At 38.0% G+C, this 22,046-nt stretch overlaps 1 protein-coding gene across 1 annotated transcript in view; it reads left to right on the top strand.

Annotated features, from left to right (window-relative positions):
- Positions 1–22,046, top strand: part of LOC106873590 (cilia- and flagella-associated protein 44) — a 192,187-nt gene that overhangs the window by 19,876 nt on the left and 150,265 nt on the right. The window contains exons 2-6 of the mRNA XM_014921024.3: positions 472–878; positions 5,875–6,037; positions 11,890–12,029; positions 15,844–16,023; positions 18,527–18,806. Coding sequence (XP_014776510.2) covers positions 553–878; positions 5,875–6,037; positions 11,890–12,029; positions 15,844–16,023; positions 18,527–18,806 — 1,089 coding nt within the window. The 5' untranslated portion in view covers positions 472–552. The remainder of the gene's footprint in view (positions 1–471; positions 879–5,874; positions 6,038–11,889; positions 12,030–15,843; positions 16,024–18,526; positions 18,807–22,046) is intronic.

Below are 22,046 nucleotides of genomic sequence, written 5' to 3'. Positions count from 1 at the left end.
GGCCTCGGTTGGTTCAAGGCTATAGTAGAAGACACTTGCCCATGGTACCATGCAGTAGGACTGAACCTGGAACCATGTGGTTGGGAAGCAAGCTTCTTACTACACAGCCATGCCTCTCTCTCTCTCTCTCTCTCTCTCTCTCTCTCTCTCTCTCTCTCTCTTTAACATATATATATATATATATATATATATATATATATATATATATATATATATATATATATATATATATGTATATATATGTATGTATATATATATATATATAGGTATGTATATATGATGAGATCTTTTGGTTTCCATCTACCAAATCCTCTCACAATTTATTGGTCAGACTGAAGCTATAGAAGAAGATACTTGCCCAAGGTGCCACATTTAATTTTCCTAACTTTGTTTGTTTGCCATCAAATCACTTAGAGACAAGTTATAAAATTTAGATTGCACTCATTGATAAAGGTCTTTTTACCATTTCAGATGCCAGGTTTTGATTAAGGTCAAAGAACATCCAGCTGGAGAAGAAACTGCAAAAAGTGTCAAAAAAGAACCACTGGAAAGATGTCTGAAGAGGAATCAGAAAAAAGGAAATTAATTGCAAAGTCAATTTCCAAGAAGGAAACACGGAAAAGTGATTCATTGTCAGTACCAGGTACTGCTTCTTCAAGGAGTGGAAGCAGTAATGAAGAAGATGATGAGGAGTCTACAGTGTATTTTAGTTCAAGTTCTCGAGATGAAAGTGATTTTGAACTTTCAGAGCCTGAAAAAGAAGAAAAAGTTGTTAAGAGAGTGATACCTGAAGATTTTTTTTATGACTATGAAGAATTGAAATACAGGCCATTTGTCACAGAAGATTCTGGTTTACCAGAAGACATGTTAGATTTCAAGTATCCTTTGTTGCTGTCATTGTTGTTATAAATTATACCTTATATCTTTTATTTGTTTCTATCATTAGGTTGTGGTCACAATGGGGCCCGACCTTCAAGAATTTTAGTTGAACCCTGTACTTATTTTTTTTTTTTGTAAAGCCTCATACTTTTACTATTAGTCTCTTTTGCCAAACTGCTGTTATGGTAATGTTAGCACTCCAACACAGGTTGTCAAGCAGTACTGGCGCACAAATATAGACACAAGGATGGACACACATTGATATATACACACACAAACATACATACATGCATGCATACATACATACATACATACATACATACAAAATGCTGATGAACGCCGTCGCTCCAAGTGATAGGCTTGAAGAATTGCTAAGATATTAAGATATTTTTCTTAGCATGAAATCAGTGGTACACATATACACATATAAAGAAATTCTGGAAATAGCACAGAAGTAAATGTAAGACATTTCAATTTAAGAAGGAATTTAATGAAATGGTTTTAAAATTATATAAAGAAAATATTACCGGTTTCGATGATGAATCTCATCTTATCAAATATCAGTAAAATTTATAAAATTTTGAAGTAAAAACAGTTTATCTTCTGTATGGTAGTCAAAAACATGTCTGGAGTTTTTTTATTGGAGTCTTCTTTAAATATAGTTTGGTATAGAGTTTAAGGTGTTAGAGAGAAAGAGAGGGTGTACAGTTATCTATTGTCTAACAGAAACCTTAGTGGGTTCCTTCTAAGGTGGCTTAAAAGTATTTATTGAATGAGTTTTATGTCCACCTGTGTGTAAGTGTGTGTGTACTGTGTTGAATATCTTTTCAGTATGTTTGGAATGTGACCAACTGTGTGTTGATGGATGTGTATGTTGTGATGAATATCTTGTTGAAGAAATAATTAGGATTTTCCTTTGGGTTAGACGTTTTCTGTTATGTGTCTCCACCTCTGTGTGTGTGTGCGTGTGTGAGTGTATGTGTGGGTATGTGTGTGTATATGTGGGGGGGGGGGGTGAGTTTTTGGCAGATGATTTAGCATGTCTAGGTCATCTTGTATGTAGCTCTGTTTATGTTTTAGGAAGGGTTTTAAGAGGATGTCCAAGAAGTTGCTTAGTCTGTGTGTTTTACATGCCAGACCTGTTATGATTTGGTCTCATTTTGTAACATACACACACATATACACTCAAACACACATGCACATACACTCACACACACACAGACACTCACACATATACACATATAAAAGAAAACATCCCAAAAAACACACATACAACTACACACATACAACCACACACACAAACACACACACAAACACACACATACACACAAAAGAAAATATACACACCCACCAACACACAGATGGTCACATTCCAAACATATTGAAAAAACCTTCAACACACACACACACACACACACACTTACACACATGTGGACAAAACCCATTCAATAAATACTATTAAGCCACCCCCTTAGAAGGAACCCACACTTTGAACTCTATACCAAACTATATTTAAAGATGACTTCAACGAAAAAGCTCTAGACATGTTTTCGACCTCCATACAGAAGATAAACTGTTTTTATAAATTTTTTACTGATATTTGATAACATGAGATTCATCATTGAAACTAGTGATATTTTCTTTATATAATTTTTTAAATCATTTTCATTAAATTGAAACGTCCTAGATTTACTTCTGTGCTATTTCCAGAATTTCTTTATATGTGTATATGTGTACCACTGATTTTATGTTAAGAAAAATACTTCTGTGCTATTTCCACTTCCATCTTTTATATATATATAAGATGAGCTTCTTTCAGTTTCCATCCATCAAATCCACTCACAAGACTTTGGTCGGTCTGAGGCGATAGTAGAAACCGCTTGCCCAAGGTGCTATGTAAGATGCTAAACCCAGAACTATGTGGTTGGGAAACAAACTTCTTACCACACAACTACGTCTGTGCCTATGATATGTTCATGATCAATATATATTTCTTTTGGTGAGTATTATTGAACAGATAATTCCCATTTTGTTGTTATCACTAATATTGTTTAACACTTACTACTTTCCCATTTCTTTTCCATGTGATTCTGATGGATCTTGAGAAGAGAAATGGGATGACATAGCTGGATCATGTGCTGGGAAAAACTTAAAGTGACTAGGTGAGGGAATGATGGAAATGATTATGGAAGGGAACAGAGAGAGAGAAAGAGCAAGAAACACATGGGTAAAGATGATAAAGGATATGAGGGAAAGGTGTTGTTATCAAGAGAGAATGAAAAGGATAAGGTTAGATTGGGAAAACTTTCATGAGGCTATACAGAATTAACTTTTGATTCAGCAAAGAAAATTGCCTAAAAAACACTTGCTATTGTGGTTGTTGCATAAATCTGAAACATGTCGCTATGAGAGAAATCAATATGTTGTTTGCTCATATCAAAACATTATTATTAATAGTGCCATGCAATAAATTGATACTTTTGATGTATTAGTTTTCTTTTGAAGATTTTGTGCTTACATGTCAGGAATACATGGGTAAAGAAAAAAAATTTCCAAGTTAATGTATTTTACCTTTGAAAAGAAAACTCATACATTGATTGGTGTGTGATTCAAAGCCAGCTTAAGATGGAAAAGTAAAGATGGCAATATTAATGGGAAGCCTCATTTCAATCTAAGACCAATGGTGTAGTAGGGAATTTAAAAACCCAGTGGGTGGGGGAAATAATAACACTGTTGGCAGCTCCATATTATTTGACATACTTGATATGTGAGAGGAAATTTTGTGCTCAGTCACAACTGCATCTTGGGCAACTATTCACCTCACTGCCTCCTAGCTATACCTCTAAAACCACTTACATATATACACACAAACAAATATCTTTAAGTTTTATAATAAATGCATCATGTCCACAGGAGATGTGAATTTTTCTAGCCAAAAGAGTTTTTCAACCTAATATTACATGCTATTATTTAAAGATTTACATGTACTTAGATAACCAATTCCAAAAAAAAAAGAAAATTATGTCATTGTATGTCATCAATAATTAAAATTAATTTAATTATTTATGATTTGTTTAATCTCGTTGAAAGGACCTACATATATATCTCTTGGTTATGACCAGACCATGAATTGAGATTTCTACTGAAATATTTTGAAGTGTTTGAGGGAGGACATTCAGCAATAGTGACCAGATCTGTGGGATGTGAAGAATTGCAGTCTTCACAACAACAATGCTCCCTGTCACCAAGCCCTCCCCACCCATGAGTTTGTCACCAAAAACAACATAGTATCACTTCTCCACCCACCCTATTCACCAGATTTAGCACCTATAGACTTCCATCTCTTCCCCAAGATGAAAATGCAGCTCAAAGGTCACCGTTTTAACACTGTTGTTGAGATCCAGAGTGAATCGCAAAAGGGACTCGACTTGCTTACAAAAAATGACTCCTAGGCCAAATTCCAAAAGTGGCTGGAATGCTTGGACCAGCGAATTGCTGTGTAAGGTGGCTATTTTGAAGGAGATGATGTTAAAACTTTGACAGCTAATGAAAAAATTGTGCTAGGAGGGAATTGTAAAGATTAAGAACTTGCTATAGTGATTGATATGGGGCTTTTAAAGCTGGACACTATATGGGTAAGGAAAGGAAGAGAGATGAATGAGTTGGGAATGCCTGAGAGAAGGTGAGCTGAGAGCATCCAACTCAATTGAGGGAGGCAATATGTCTGTGGGTCAGAGTTTAAGTGTACTGGTGAGTAACTTCACACCAATGACTTGAGTGGCTTTGAATGTGGTCAAGAATATGTATGTACCAGGTGTGACATGTACATTTATCCATTATTTTAACATTCTAATTTACCTATTAGTCAAGAATAAATTGAAATATTCACAAACACAGTTGCAAATGTTATATAAAACTAGCTTTCCTAATATTTTTGGGTTTTATTGTTTATCATAAATCACATTTGGCAGCTCACAGTGTGAACAAACTGTAGCATTGAAAATGGCTGGTATAAAGAATTGTAAAGTGATTAAGGTGAATGGTGAAAGTGTAGGTTGGTCATTTTGAATTGTAAATACATGTAAAATATTGTCATTAAATTCAACAATTCACCTGTAAACTTTCATTTACAAAACCTAAAACTTTTTATTTTACAATCAACTGAGTAATAGATAAATTACATATACCACACCTGGTATGTAGTAATGAGGAGCAGTACTTCATTGTGAATCTCACATGAACTTTGAAGAGAATTTGTAGTTATTGGGGACTGAGGCATTTTCTGGCTCTGATGAGGAAATTTAATCTTTTAATGCAGTTTTGACTATGCGAAGATTATACATTCATCAGGTGAGCTCATCAGTATTGGTAAATCCTGTTATTTGTTGTGACCTTGGAGGTTTTGTTTGTATGCTGCTAATGTTGGCAGGAAGAGAGGACAATGTTTTCTTGATGTATATAGTGATTGTATCTTTGTACAGTTGAAGTAGATACAGCTTGCATGACTTCATTTGAGGATGTTTCTGAGGTCTGTATTCATAGAATGAATATAGATATGGCATGAGGTGCCTCTATCACTTTGCAGATGATACTTGTGTGTGCGGAAGATTCAGAAGGAATGAAAGAATGAATTGAAATGAGTTTTAATCAAAATGTAAGACATCTCTCATATTTGTACATGTTGTGTTGACAGCTTTATTTCATTTAAAGTTATCTTACAATCTCACATCAACCAGTTATGAAATTCTTCTCCAATGGAGCAACTACTTCGGAAACTACCTATCTTTGTGCTAACTAAACACAAGTTCTTCAGAAGATGGAAAACATATCAAGTGTATCAACTTCTTTCCTTAATATCTACAGCTTTAGGAAGGTCACATTAGGCAATTAACTGCTACTTTCTTCATCAAAGAACAAAATAAACAAATAAGTTACTGTATCAATAGCAATGTAGCAGCTAATATATACTGTGTATTTCCTTAGTATTTCTCTAAGATATTCATTGGGCTATGACTGCACCAGGAGATGTAATCTCTGTCTTCTTGACAATGACACAGTTCTGTTTGCAACTGGAAATGTAATAACAGTCATCAATGTGAAAACTGGAGAAAGGTCCTTTCTGAGAGGTACCAGTGCAGGTGGAATTTCAGCAATTCAGGTAAGTTTTAGGAGGACAATAATGTATATTCATCATAAATCTTTTTTTTTTAATGTTTTTGAAATATCAAGAGATATATGTGAAAAAGACAGCATCTTCTGAAGTTTCTAGACAAGGATACAATTATTTCCCATTACTTTCTCTGGGTAAGCCTGATATCTTACAATAATCCTTGAATGTCTGCTATATTTTCACCACAGATAGGTGAATGGTGACATGTAGACTTTGGTGTTCTGATTAAAAACTTAACATCTGTAGCAGACTTGAACACAAAATGTATAACATGGTAATCTGTTTATTGATTTAATGACTTGGTCATTGTGCTTATGTAAACCTAAAGACCATGAATTAACTGTTGGCTACCATTCAAATTAAATCTGTTGGCCTTCCTTTTATTTTCTTCTTGCTATAACCATTACTTCTGGTCCATTAACACTTGCTACCACTAGGGCCATCACTAAGCCCCTGCAGTTGCAGGGGCCCCTGCGGTTGTGAGGCTCCATGTTATGATCAAAGTTATGATTGAATGAGTCATCTATTTACTTTGGTTAAGATGTTGAACAAGAATTAAACTTTCTATATTAACTGAAAATTTCAAGAAATAAAATGGTAATATATTGTACCTGCAAAAGTTCTTGTAAAAATATTACATTGTACCACAAGCTTCCCTACCTGAATAGATTTTGTTTACTCTGGTCCTTATTACTCACATAAACTGAAAAAGGAAACTCAGATTTGGTGTTTTGTTAATATGATCGAATTGTATGTGAATTTTAAATTTTTAATAAACAGCTGTTTTTATTAAAACCACTGAAATAGGGTGACAGGATTCTTTGGTAGCAGAATGTAAGCATCTGCTGCAACTCTCTGGAAAATCATTTGAAATGATATTTGAAAAAAAAAAGCTCCATAAATGAACCTTTCCACGAAATGGAACAATGAGCAGAAATGAGATTAATACATGTATTGCCTTTTTAAAATTTGTATTTCATTGCATGTTCTGTAGCTATACTCACATCCACACATTACACTTGTATTACATATCTGTATCTGTTTGTCATAACCAACTACATGTAGGCCAAAATACATATTTATGCTTGATAAGGCCCTGAGTATTACATGTATATGTAACATTTGTAAATCTTGCATTAATCTTATGCAATAAATTTCATGATATTTTTACTGAGCACCTTGTATTTCGGATCTCAAGTGATATCGTTCCAAAAGCATGATTCTGGTGCAGAAAAATGCAATAAATGAGTGAAACTGGCAAACAACAGGAAGTGTATGGCTGGAATTATGGATCAATTTATGCTATTATATACATCAGTGCTATTACTATTAACAAATAGCAGAGAAGACAGGCAAACAGATAACGACAGAAATGCCAAGCAACAACAAATGTGTGGATGTGATGAAAATTCACAGCAGGTTATTACATTTTCATCAGTGGAGAGAAATGTGAAGGACTTATATGGTGCATGCTGTCAACAACCTTTACCTATTGCTGAAAATATAGTTGTGCAACAGGAAACAGTCACTACCACTACTGACCCTGCATCTTGGCCAGAAACTATATCCGATGGCATACGTACTGACATTGTGAAACTTAGAGTTGTTCAAAAGAAAAAATACAAATTTCCTAAATCAAAAGATAACCACAGATTCAATCTCAACTTCTATTCTAAGATGCTGCCAAATGGTGAAGTGATAATTCAAACGTGGCTTGTATATTCAATTCAGCATGATGCGGTATATTGTTTCTGTTGCAAGCAGTTTGGTCACAGTAAAATGAGACCAATGTCTGAAGGATTCAGCTGTTGCCAATATTTGAGCAAGACCTTAGAAGAACACAAGAAATTAATGGGCCACTGTCAGCTCATGATGAAATGTAAGGAGCTTGAATTTTGCCTTAAAACAGCCTCAACTCTGGACAAACAAATGATTGCTTTAGAGGAAAAGGAGAGAGCTCATTACCATGCAGTGTCAGAATGTATCTTGGCAATTATTTTGTTTTTAGTAGAGAGGAATATGGCCTTTCCTGGTGTTTGATCCCATTTTCACAGAACACCTGCGACGTATTCAGAATGCAGAAACAGTGGCTCATTATTTGGGACCTGATAGTCAAAATGAATTGATATCACTCATTTCTGACCACATTTTGAAAGAAATCACCGATTGGGTGAAGGCTGCTAAATACTACTACATTATACTCGATTGCACACCAGATATCAGCCATCAGGAGCAAATGACCATGAGCATCCATTTCATCAAACTTCAGAAAAACAAAGCCAAAATCAAAGAGTACTTTGTTAGGCTTTTGAAAGTTGCTGACACAACTTTTTGAATCACTCTTGCAGAAACTCGCGTCAGTGGGGCCAGATCTGATGGATTGTGGAGGCCAAAGTTAAAATAATAGGAGTGATCATCATCATCATCATCATCGTTTAACGTCTGCTTTCCATGCTAGCATGGGTTGGACGATTTGACTGAGGACTGGTGAAACCGGATGGCAACACCAGGCTCCAATCTAATTTGGCAGAGTTTCTACAGCTGGATGCCCTTCCTAACGCCAACCACTTAGAGAGTGTAGTGGGTGCTTTTACGTGTCACCTGCACGAAGGCCAGTCAGGCGGTACTGGCAACAGCCACGCTCAAAATGGTGTCTTTTACGTGCCACCCGCACAAGAGCCAGCCCAGGGGCACTGGCAACGATGTCGCTCGAAAATCCTACGAAGGCCAGTCAGGCGGTACTGACAACGGCCACGCTCAAAATGGTGCATCTTATGTGCTACCCGCACAAGAGCCCGACCAGGGGACCTGGCAACACATCTTATAGAGTTACTACCTACTCCTTTTCTACATACTGAGCAGGGCCATCTACCTGAAGGGGTTTGTGTTTTATCTACCTTCCTACTTATTAGGATTTTGGTTTTAGCTAGGTTGACTCTAAGGCCCTTCAATTCTAGACCTTGCTTCCACACCTGAAACTTCTCCTCTAGTTCTGATAGTGACTCCACAATTAGTGCAAGGTCATCAACATAGAGGAGCTCCCAGGGGCAACCTGTCTTGAATTCCTCTGTGATCGCCTGGAGGACTATGATAAATAGGAGGAGGCTGAGGACGGAACCTTGGTGGACCCCTACCTCTACCCGGAATTCATTATTGTACTCCTTTCCAACCCTCACCTTACTGGCAGCATCTCTGTACATGGCTCACACAGCTCTCACTAACCATTCTTCTATCCCAAGTTTCCTCATTGACCACCAGATAAGGGATCGGGGGACCCTGTCAAAGGCTTTCTCCATGTCAACGAAAGCCAGGTACAGAGGTTTATCCTTGGCTAGGTATTTCTCCAGCAGCTGTCTTATTAGAAATATGGCATCAGTAGTGCTTTTTCCTGGCTTTTTCTTGATATGAAGGGAAAACATTCTAGCATCAAGCAAGACTTCTACAGAAGAATCCATGAGCATGCTATTTACCTTGCATGAATCACAGTCTAAACCTTGTTGTGTTTGATGCAGCAAGTTCATCAGTGATGGCTGTCTCTTTCTTTGGTTACCTCCAGCATGTATATTCATTTATTGCAGCATCAACTTCTACATGGAACACTTTGAAGAAATTCTGCTCCATCACTGTGAAATATCTATCAGACACTCACTGAGAAAGAAAAATTGGAAGCATAAAATCCCTTCGATTCAAAACCAAGGACATCTACAATACGTTGATAAGCATTCATAATACTTCAAAAAGCAAAGATGCCAAAGCTTACTCAGAAGCAAACACATTAGCTGCAGAAATTGCTTCCTTCTGCTTTCTTCTGTTGGGTAATATGGCACGATCTGCTAATTGAGATCAGCAAACTACTTCAGCATGAAAACATGCAAATTGATGTTGCCCAAGAGATTATCTCATCCACACACACTTTGCTGTGCAGCTATTGAGAAAACGACATGTTTTTTTTGTCATCAGTAGTCAATGTCGCAACCAAATTATGTGAACAACTGGAGACACTGGCGGAGATGCCAAGCAAAAGGAGATATCATGTGTTACACCACTTTGGATATGAAGGTGAAGATGAACCTCTTGTTGATGCTTTTTAAAATTTCGAAGTGCATTTCTTTTTTCATGCAATCAACATTGCTCTTGTCTCCCTCGATGAATGCTTTGACATGTTGAGCAAGCACAATGACATCTTTGCATTCCTTTACATTTCTTCACTAAAACACTGGGAAAATCAGATGCTATTGGAACACTGTGCAATTGTTTCCACTGCACTAACAGTAGATGACATTGTCAAAGCAGATATTGAGAAGACAGAGCAAGCAGAAGTGTTTTCTTCACTTTTGCATTTTCTATCACTTGAGTGCAAGAAAGTCTGTGATGTAGTCAATTATATTCAGAAATCCAGCCTTGTGGAGATTTCCCCTAATATGTTAGTGGCTTTGCGAATTATCCTCTCAATGCCTATGAGTGTTGCAAGTGGAGAGTGCAGTTTCTCCAAATTAAAGTTGATTAAATCAGTGCTATTCAAAATGGTGATCTGCGGACTGGTGCCAGTCTGTGAGCCATCAGCTGCCGGTACGTAACGAGTTTCCAGAAAAGAAACATTATAAAATCCTTATGTAATATTGTATTATTTGTTTACAAAATGAATATAAGATTTAAAAAATTGTCAACTTTTATTATATTCATTATATATATTTTTTCCAGCATAAATTAATATTACTAAGAAATATTACTGGTCCCTGGCATACTGGAAAAAAAAACAAAAAAACTGCCAGTACACTACATCAGATAGTTTGAGAAGCATTGGATTAAATCATACCTGTGATCCACTATGGCATAGGAAAGACTTTGTGGATTGTCTATGATATCTATTGAACATGAACTTAGCTCTCAGCTCAATTATTCTGGACTGATCAATGGTTTCATGAAGCAAAAAGTGTGCCGTATTTGTCTTTGAAAGTTGCCTGGATTATAAAAGTGTTCTTTTATTCATATCTGGAAGTTTTACTTATTAAAATTTGTAATAGACTTAAATAAATTTAACTTGTACTTTCAATGATGTTCTTTAGGATAACATGAAATATTGAACTTCAGATAGAATAAAGTAAAATATAGCTTTGAATAAAAGGTGCGTAGATTATGAATTTTGATTGAAGGGATGGGGCCTTGAAACAAAAAGTTGCAGGGGATTTCTAAAGGTTACGCAACAGCCCTGGTTACCCCATATAGTGTAATATTTTAGCAATAAATTATTCTTTTCTACTCTAGGCACAAGGCCCGAAATTTTTAGGGTGGAAGCTAGTCGATTAGATCAACCCCAGTATGCAGCTGGTACTTAATTTATCAACCCCAAAGGGATGAAAGGCAAAGTCAACCTTGGCATAATTTGAACTCAGAATGTAAAGACAGACTAAATACCACTAAGCGTTTTGCCTGGCATGCTAACGTTTCGACCAGCTTGCTGCCATTTTAATAATAAATTATTGCATGAATTTAAGTATCTAAGGAGTGAAACATACAATTTCTTGTAAGTTAGACTGCCTCATGACCCCAGCAGACAAAATGGAAAAGGAATTGCCCAAGAGGATGAAGAGGGAGATTCAAATTTATCTATTTCTTCATGACATACACAAATATGTTTGTGAGGAAAGGCAAAAGTACATGATAAAGTTAACAAGATATGTTTTGATTAATTTTTCTTGCAACTTAATTCCAAGAGTGTAAATAAGTTCTGTTATGTATATATTATTCTATTGATTGTTATTTATGCTATATTTAAATTCTTGGACAAATAAACCATGTGTTTCACATGTACTAGTTTTATTTCATTTCGTTACTTTCAGCTTCATCCCAAAAAAACATTCTGTGCCGTTGGAGAAAAACAAAATTTTCCAAATTTAAATATCTTCGAAGTCCCATCATTCAAACTGTATCGTATTTTAAGAGAGGGAACCACACATCTGTACAGCTTTTTAGATTTCAGGTCAGTCCCTTTCTGTTGTGATTCCTTGTGATCAGTTTGGTAAGAAAATATTGGGTTGGCTGATTTAAAAAAAAAAAATTAAAATGATGAAACTATGTTCAGCATAGGTACAGTTTTGGGGTGTATGGTAAGAATTTTGCTTCCCAACCATATGGTTACTGAGTTCAGTCCCACTGTGTGACACCATGAACAGGTGTCTTCTATTATAGCCATGGGTTGACCAATGCCTCGCAAATGGATTTGGTACACAAAAACTGAAAGAAGCCCATCGTGTGTGTGTGCACGCACACATGCATGAGCACATGTGTGCATGTGTGTGTGTATGCATTTGTGTATGCGTATGTTTGTCTCCCACCGCCACTTGAAAACTGGTTTTGATTTGTTTACATCCTCATAACTTTGCAGTTCAATAAAAAGTGATTAATAGAATAAGTACCTAGCCGTAAACAACAACAAAACAAAAGCACTAAAGTCAATTTGTTCAACTAAAGCCCTCCAAGATGGTGTACCAGCATGGCTGCAGTCCAAAGACTGAGACAAGCAAAAGATAAAGGATAGTTGTTTCTAATTTCATTTGGTAATGGCAAAGTCATCAGGGTGTTGAACGATAACCTGAAGGTTCGACTCTAATGTGTTTCTAAAATTCATTAGAGGACAATTAGGTTAGTGATTTAAAATCCAGACACAGCACTAGAGAGAACTCATGACTAAAGTGCTTCGCTCTTGCCAACTCAGTTCACTAATTTGTAAATATGTATTATGTTGGGTGAAAATATGTGGGCCAGTGGCTAGCAGTGTTTGTGGATTCAATTACTGAAGCAGGAAGCATGTTGTGTCCTTGAGCAAGGCACTGAATTTCATGTCACTTTGGGCTACCCAGCTGTGTGCCAGTCATCGAATATGGTTCAATTACGATTTCAATTTCGTTTTAGATTTCACTTGCCCCGACAGGTCTTCGCAAGCAGAGTTTAGTGTCCAATGAAGTAAAGATACGAATGAGTAAGCTGGCTACACTCCTGGCAGAGGCCACAGATTATGGTCTCATTTGGCTTGCTGGGTCTTCTCATGCACTACATATTTCCAAAGGTCCCGGTCACTAGTCATTACCTCAGTGAGGCAGTCATTGCCTTGGTCAGGCTGTATATATATGTGTATATATTTAGATATATATATATATATATATATCTTTATATATATATCATCATCATCATCATCATCGTTTAACGTCCGCTTTCCATGCTAGCATGGGTTGGACGACTTGACTGAGGACTGGTGAAACCAGATGGCAACACCAGGCTCCAATCTAAAATTTGGCAGAGTTTCTACAGCTGGATGCCCTTCCTCACGCCAACCACTCAGAGAGTGTAGTAGGTGCTTTTACGTGTCACCTGCACGAAGGCCAGTCAGGCGATACTGGCAACGGCGATGCTCAAAATGGTGTCTTCTATGTGCCACCCACACAAGCCAGTCCAGGGGCACTGGCAATGATCTCGCTCGAAAATCCTACGGGAGCCAGTCAGGCGGTACTGGCAACGGCCACGCTGAAAATGGTGCATCTCATGTGCCACTCGCACAAGAGCCAGTCCAGGGGCACTGGCAACGATCTTACTTGGCTTGCAGGGTCTTCTCACGCACAGCACATTTCCAAAGGTCTCGGTCAGTAGTCATCGCCTCAGTGAGGCCCAATGTACGAAGGTCTTGCCTCACCACCTCAGCCCAAGTCTTCCTGGGCCTACCTCTTCCACGGGTTCCCTCAACTGTTAGGGTGTGGCACTTTTTCACGCAGCTATCCTCATCCATTCTCACCACATGTCCATACCAGCGCAATCGTCTCTCTTGCACACCACAACTGATGCTTCTAATGTTCAGCTTTTCTCTCAAGATACTTACACTCTGATGGGTATTCACATTGACATTACACATCAAACGGAGCATACTGGCTTCATTCCTTGCGAGCTTACGTATGTCCTCAGCAGTTATAGCCCATGTTTCACTGCCATGTAGCATGGCTGTTCGTATGCATGCGTCATACAGTCTGCCTTTTACTCTGAGTGAGAGTCCCTTTGTCGCCAGCAGGGGTAAGAGCTCTCTAAACTTTGGCCCAGGCTATTCTTATTCTAGCAGCTACACTTTCAGCGCACCCACCCCCACTACTAACTTGGTCACCCAGATAGCGGAAGCTATCGACTACCTCTAGTTTTTCACCCTGGAATGAGATAGAAGTTGTTTCCTGTTTGTTTACAGTCTTAATTGCACCTGAACATCTGCCACAAACAAAAACTAACTTCCTAGTTAACCTGCCTTTGATGTTGCTGCACCTCTTATGTGTCCATAGCTTGCACCGGGTACATCTTATAGAGTTACTACCTACTCCTTTTCTACATACTGAGCAGGGCCATCTACCTGAAGGGGTTTGTGTTTTATCTACCTTCCTACTTATTAGGATTTTGGTTTTAGCTAGGTTGACTCTAAGGCCCTTCAATTCTAGACCTTGCTTCCACACCTGAAACTTCTCCTCTAGTTCTGATAGTGACTCCGCAATTAGTGCAAGGTCATCAGCATAGAGGAGCTCCCAGGGGCAACCTGTCTTGAATTCCTCTGTGATTGCCTGGAGGACTATGATAAATAAGAGGGGGGCTGAGGACGGAACCTTGGTGGACCCCTATCTCTACCCGGAATTCATTGCTGTACTCATTTCCAACCCTCACCTTACTGGCAGCATCTCTGTACATGGCTCGCACAGCTCTCACTAACCGTTCTTCTATCCCAAGTTTCCTCATTGACCACCAGATAAGGGATCGGGGGACCCTGTCAAAGGCTTTCTCCATGTCAACGAAAGCCAGGTACAGAGGTTTATCCTTAGCTAGGTATTTCTCCTGCAGCTGTCTCACTAGAAATAAGGCATCAGTAGTGCTTTTACCTGGCACGAACCCAAACTGCATCTCATCTAAATTGATTCGCTCCCTAATTAGTTGGGCTATGACCCTCTCTGTAACTTTCATAACCTGATCTAACAGCTTGATGCCTCTGTAATTATTTGTATCTAAAGCGTCACCTTTACCTTTGTAGCAGTTGACTATGATGCTGCTACACCAGTTATTGGGTATGACTCCTTCGTGTATCACCTGGTTCATAATACGGGTGACTAGGCTATAGCCAACACTGCCAGATATTTTGAGCATCTCTGCAGTGATTCCTGATGGGCCGGGGGCTTTCCCTGTCTTCATACTCTTAATTGCTTTATCTACCCTGGTACTATCAACTCGGATAGCTGGTCCCTCTATTGGGTCGACATACGGCAGGCTCTCTTCCTCCCATTCATTCTCTTTACCTGTGTTCTTTGCCTGTGAGGAACCTCGCAGAACCTCCTCTCCATCTTACTTCCTGGATGCAGCACATATCTACGCATCTCCGTTCAAGCATCTCAACAATTTCACCAGATCTACCTTTCAGCGTGCCGACGTTGAGAGTGCCAATCCTAACAGTATGGGTGTTGGGGGTGTGGGCCTGTAGCCTGGGAAGGGGGAAAGCAGTGTCGTGTATATATATATATGTTATATGTTGTAGTGATATGTAATAAAGTATGTTCAGTCTATCTTCTCCTCATCATCATTATCATACAACATCTATTTTCCATACTGGTATGTTTTGGATGGTTTGAGAGGAGCTGATAAGATGCAAAGTCAGCTATGGTGGGATTAGCACTTACAGCTTAAAGAACCATAAAGACAGTACCCCAGATAATTCTATCTACAGCATTACCAGTTCAGTAAGCCCTAGACATTTATTTATTTATCTGTTTGTTTGTTTTCAGTCCTGATGGTGCATTACTGGCTTCCCAAGGTGGAGAGCCTGATTATATGCTGACTCTGTGGAATTGGTCCCAGGAGCAGATTGTCTTGAGATGTAAAGCTTTCTCCCAGGAAATATACCGAGTGTCCTTCTCTGCTGATCTTGAGGGATATCTGACCACTGCTGGAATGGGACATATCAGGTAAGGGAACTTTCAACCAAAGTAATCTGATGTTTGTCATTTGTGTATTTCTTGACAGTGGACCACCTTCAAATCTTTAAGATTGTATGCTAACAACCAACTTTCTGTCACTTCCAATAACATCTGCTTTTACACAGATGATATCACCTTTCATTCTTCCCTAACATTCTGCATCCAGGCATCACTGACATACAATCTGAATTTCTCTTAGAAAATCTGTTCTGATTGCATGAACTAAAACTTTGTAAACATTCTCCATTGAAGTCATATCAATTGTAATCTACTGAATTGTTTAAAAACAAAGTCACAGTACATATTGAGAGAAGATTGTCTCACTTTGCTCCTTTTAACATGAATAGCATGTAGCTGAAACCCTCAAGATCACTACAAGTTTTAGATCTTTCTATCAATGATGAGCCTGCCTCTTAAGAACCAGGATGTACTTCAGCTCCAATCAACAATTAACCTCTGTAAAGCTCAAGTGAGAGCCACAATGGAGAACTGCTCCCACATCTGGAATAACACTTCTGCTAGACATATATATATATATGTATCAGACCACATTTAAAGAAAGATCACTTGACTGATTAGCATGAAGTCACTCACCAACTCATTCCAACTAAGCTAATATAAAGAGATAAAAACATCACCATCATCATTTTATGTTTGTTTTCCATACAAGTATGGATTGAATGATTAACAAGATCTGACAAGGAGGATTATGTCTTTCTCCAATGTCTCAGTTTTGGCATTGTGTCTATGATTGGATGATCTTCCTAACACCAACCCCTCTGCAGAGTATACTGGGTATATTTTTCCATGGCAACGGCACCATAGATTGCCTTGCTGTTTGCAAGACTAAACAGCTCTCTCTCCCTAACCCTTTGTTGTCACTGCTCGGATTGATTACTAAGTACTAATAGAGTGTACTGCTTTCTGGAGAATCAGTACTGGTGGATATCATCTTGTAGCTTGCAAGATGAAAGAGAGCTCCCTTGATAGATGGAACAGATTTAGAAAAATAGAGAGAACAATGTTAGGATGGGAGTAATGGAGTAATGGAGGAGATAGGAGTAAAGGAAGGGAAATAGAGCTATGTGGAGGAACTGGGCAACAAAGTAACATTGGTGATAGGGTTGGTTGAATATGTGAACTTTATGACCAGGTGGTTGGTCTGCTTGCCATATCTGGACACTTCATCGGGGTCAAAGACAGCTCTCATTGGAATTAAGCATGTTTATTACTGAGAAAAGGTGGTAGAAGAGAGATTAACAGAGACAGTGTGAGAGAAGGGTGTAATGCGAGGGAAAGGGAAAAGTAGTGTCTGGAGTTTAGTGTAAAAGAGTTAGAGATTGATTGGAAAATGGAGAGGATTGAGCAGAAGATGCAGTGCTATCTGATGTTGTATAGACGAATGGGTAGAATGATAAGTGGAATGATAAGATAAGATGGAAGTGGGTAATAGGATGTAAGAAAAAGAGTAGTGTCAAAGAATTAGTGACAGAGAATCAGAGAACAATAAGGATTGTGGGAGGATTAAGTGAGAGAATGTGTGGTGTTACTCCACATTACAAATGGTTGGGCAGAGTGGCGCATGGAGGAAAGATAAAATGATGAGACAGAAGGTATCTTCAAGGTCACATGTCCAAGAAAACCATGCGAGGTGGATAAAGGTTATCAGAGTGCAAACCCCTCACCACCCAAGCATGATGATTCAGGAGGAAAGGTGGATGAGCAGCAGGATATGGATGATGAAGGTATGAGGTTGTGCAAGATATTCAAAATGTACAAATTAATGTTCCTTTCAGTTATAGATAGTATGGTGAGTAGAATAGATGATGGCAAGTCAGTAAAGAAGAGGTATAGGAGGTAGGAGGATACAATACTGTCATGAAAATTGGAAAGAAACATGGGGTAATGTAGAGCTAGAGAAAAAAATAAAACAATATGGTCCTAACTGGCAAGCCTTTGATCAAAGATCTACTTGATTTGATCTGTGGGTAAACAGCTATGACAAATAATAAAAACAGCAATGTTACTTCACATTATGTATGGCTGGGTTAGAGTGGTGCATGCCGGTGCCATAAAAAGAGTGCTAGCATCACATAAAAGGATCCATGCCAGCACTACATAAGAAGCACCCAGTGCTGGCATCATGTGAAAAATGCCTGTGCTAATGCTGTGTAAAAACCACCTGTGCCAGTGCCACGCATTTATGCATTAAAGGACCTCTTGCTGGTGCCATGTAAGAAGCACTCAGTTCATGTTGTAAAGTGGTTGGCCTTAGGAAGGGCACCCAGCCATAGAAACCATGCCGAATTAGAAAACTGGAGCTTGGTGCAGTTCTCTGGCTTGCCAGCTCCTGTCAAACCAGTCAAACCATGCCAGCATGGGAAACAGATGTGAAATAGATGTTAAATGCTGCTGCTGATGATGATGATGATGATGATGATGATGATGATGATTTCTAATGAATATGTTTTTGTTTTTTCTTTTCTCACAGGTTCTGGAAAATGGCAAATACGTTCACAGGTTTGAAGCTTCAAGGGTATCTTGGGAAATTTGGCAAAACTGAGATGTCAGATATTGAGGGATATGTCGAACTCCCAGATGGCAAGGTGGTTTCCAGCTGCGAGTGGGGAAACCTGTTGGTGTGGGATGGTGGACTGATTAAAGTCCAGATTGGACGGAAAAATAACAAAACCTGCCATGTGGGCCACATTCAGCAAATTTTTTTGGATGAAGGAGAACTTATGACCATTGGTCAAGATGGCTACATTCGTGTGAGTTGAATTCTGTTTAACTTTCATCTTTTTAAGTTTGCATGTTATATAAGCTATTAACTGTGGGATGGAGAATCTGCCAAATGCATCGAGATTTTGATGTGATCGTTTATTTTTAGGATAACATTATAGGGTAGATGGGCAAGGCCAGATCTGGCCAGTTTTAATATAAAACAGATAGAATAATTTGCCCAGATTATGTATGAATGTGTGTATGTATTTAAGGTATTTTAAACATTCTATGTCAGACCTAAGTAGCTAAATTTGGTGTTGAATACTCTTGCCAAGTAGGCTTTTTGTGGGAAAGTTATTGTCTTTTAAACTTTTCACCACACAGAATTGTTGAGATTTTCACGGATGCATAGTACAGGTGGCCGAGATCTGTAATATCAACATCATTAGCTGAAATTATATCTTTAAGTGCAAGGCAAATTTTACCAATTATTTTCAGGCTTTGGTTAGAGTTGTGAAATTTTGGGAGAGTGTCATGTTCATTCATTGCAGTTTCTTTAATTTTCAGCCATTCAATCATGATTTGATTGTTTAGATAAACTAGTTCAGTTGGTTCAAATTCTGTGTGACTTTCTTCATTTGTTTGATTTTCATTTGCCTTGATGTTTATGGTTGGTTCAGAGAATATTTCACTTTGCTTATCAGTTACATTGACTCTTTTTATCATTACTGTATTTTCATCAGACTTGGGTCGGTCTATAATTATTTCCTCTGTAGTATCTTCTTTAGCTGCAACTTCGTTCCCTTCATCCCTTACTGATTGTTTAATTTGGTCAATCTTTAATTCAGTTAGTAATTTCATTATCATCATGTTTCTTCTGACATTGGCAAGTTTGTTACTGTCTATGTAGGATCTTACTTCAAAGTGCTTCTGTTTCCAGTTTAGGTAGGTTTGTTCAGTATTATATTTATTTGTGGGGAAATGCTTGGCATGATAGAAGCCCTTAAGAACTTCTTTATTATTTCCCCTAGACCATTTTCCATTCTTTCTGTCTTGGTTATTTGATGATGAGTGTGAATGGCCATCTGTTGGAATATTCCAGTTGTGGGGTACTTCCAGATCCTGTATTTTGGGAAGATTTGAACAAGTAGCTGATTTTTTGTACCCAGTCTGGTTCCTCACTGGGGTATACAGCCCTTGTTGAACTGGGTGAAAGCCGATCTGGTTTGTATTTTGCTTTGTTATCATTGAGGCATGATGAGCTTGGATGTTGACATTAGGGAATGGATCTGTCTGTTTAAGGTTAATTTTTTGAGCTAACACTACATCTGAGCTCTCTGAATGCTCATTGCTCATAACGTAGCTTCTTAAGGCTAACAGATCTGTATTCATCTGTATTTTTTTTTTTTTTTGTTGATAGATTTATCTCTGAGCATAGTTTTTTGTGTTGTTTTTAAACTTATGAATTGTTCACTCTGTGTTAGTTTGGAAAAATTTTTAAAATTGTTTTGTTATTCTTTTTGCTTCGTTTGTGACATGTGCTTTCATATGCATGTATGTGTGTCCTGTAAATTTCATGTAGTTGTGTGAACATTGGGATGTATGTGTAGTCCTATGGGTATTAAAAAATATATATGATTGTGTAGACATTCGAATGTATGCATAAGTAATCAATTTACGTACTTACTGCTTTGTTTCTCTTATATTTAATAATTTGTAAACTTTCCGATGATGATTTCGCATGTATCTTTCACACATGTTTCACTGAGACATAGTGTATGGGAGAAACTCTGTTTTGTATGGCAGTAAAATTTCGTTTTTGTGATTATTTCCATTAAAAGGCCGCTTCCTTCAAGTCTTCCACAGGTTCCTTTATCCCATTCCACCGATATTATTAGATTAGATTGGTTTTTGAATGGAGAGCCTGGTGTAGCATATCCATGTTATTATCCAGCGCGGAGCCTTCCTGTTATTCAGCAAGGAGTCTTCTTCATTATTATTATTATTATTATTATTATTATTATTATTATTATTATTATTATTAACTCATATTTTGTTGAAACTGCTGAAATCTTGCATGTATAGTGGGCTTGCTGCTTGCAGCCTATAACACCATGCTATCTGTTCTTTTCAACTATTTAATATTTTTGTGATTATTCTGGCCATGGGAAAGAAGCAAACCTCTTGTAACATTTCTACCGTTCACTCTATTCTGATTTCTTTATTCTCTTCTTGATGCCTTCTGTATTATTATCATTATTATTATTATTCAGTAGTCTTTTTTATCATGTGCTTTCACTGCACTACCGAGCGTAGCTCTTTGTGATGCTCTTATTTTTACTGTATTGAAAGTGTTTTATGTAGGATGTGCATGGTACCTAGTAGTGCTATTTTCTGCATGTTATATATACTTGTTAGTCCTGGTGTTTTTGTTATATATTTATGTATTTATTATTATTTTCTCTTTAAGCACAGGTTTTGTTGGAGCTCCTGGAGTCATGTATGCATAGCAGGCTTACTATCTGCAGCCTACAGTACCATGCTATTCGTTCTTTTCAGCTATCTAATACTTCCCTGATTATTCTGGCCATTCCAAGGAAGCAAACCTTTTGTAACAGTTCTACTAGTCACTCTATTCCAATTTCCTTTATATTCCTCTTGATACCTTTCAATACTGTTCCCAAGGACCCAACAATAATTGACACTATCTTCCCCTTTTTCATTTTCCATAGCTGGGCTATTTCGTACTTAAGAGGGTTGTATCTATCTATCTTTTCGCCTTCCTTCTTGACTATTCATGGGTCAAAGAGGCATGCAACGTCAACCATACAGCATATGTGGTCACCTTGTCCACCACCACTAAGTCCAGTCAGTTATGTTCTAGCACTTGATCTGTTTGATCTGTTTGGATTGGGAAATCCCAGAGGATTTTGCTAGTCTCCGACTCTGCCACTCTCTGTGGTTTGTGCTCATACTACATCTTGCCTCTCTCTAGCCGCCACTTTTCACAGTTTCCAATGTATCACTTTTGCTACCTGGTCATGTTGCCACGACCTATAGTGGTTTTGGGCAAGTCTAGGGTATTCGTTCATGATATGGGCAATAGTTTCATCCACTCTATTGCAGATGCAGCACAGCGGAGACACTTGGTCATTCCTCAGTCTGACCTTCCAGTTTGTGGCCATAGCTTGGCCCTGCACTGCCAGTATAGTGTTTTTGGTCTCTTTTTTTAGGGTTCCTTTCATCAGCCAATCCCACCTATTTTTTCCAGTAACTTCAGTTGTGGC

The sequence above is a fragment of the Octopus bimaculoides genome, chromosome 5 (assembly GCF_046866305.1).
Source record: "Octopus bimaculoides isolate indiv1 chromosome 5, ASM4686630v1, whole genome shotgun sequence".
NCBI classification, from domain to species: Eukaryota; Metazoa; Mollusca; class Cephalopoda; order Octopoda; family Octopodidae; genus Octopus; species Octopus bimaculoides.
The sequence above is the reverse complement of the archived record's forward strand: the minus strand, read 5'-3'. Positions and strand labels throughout refer to the sequence as shown.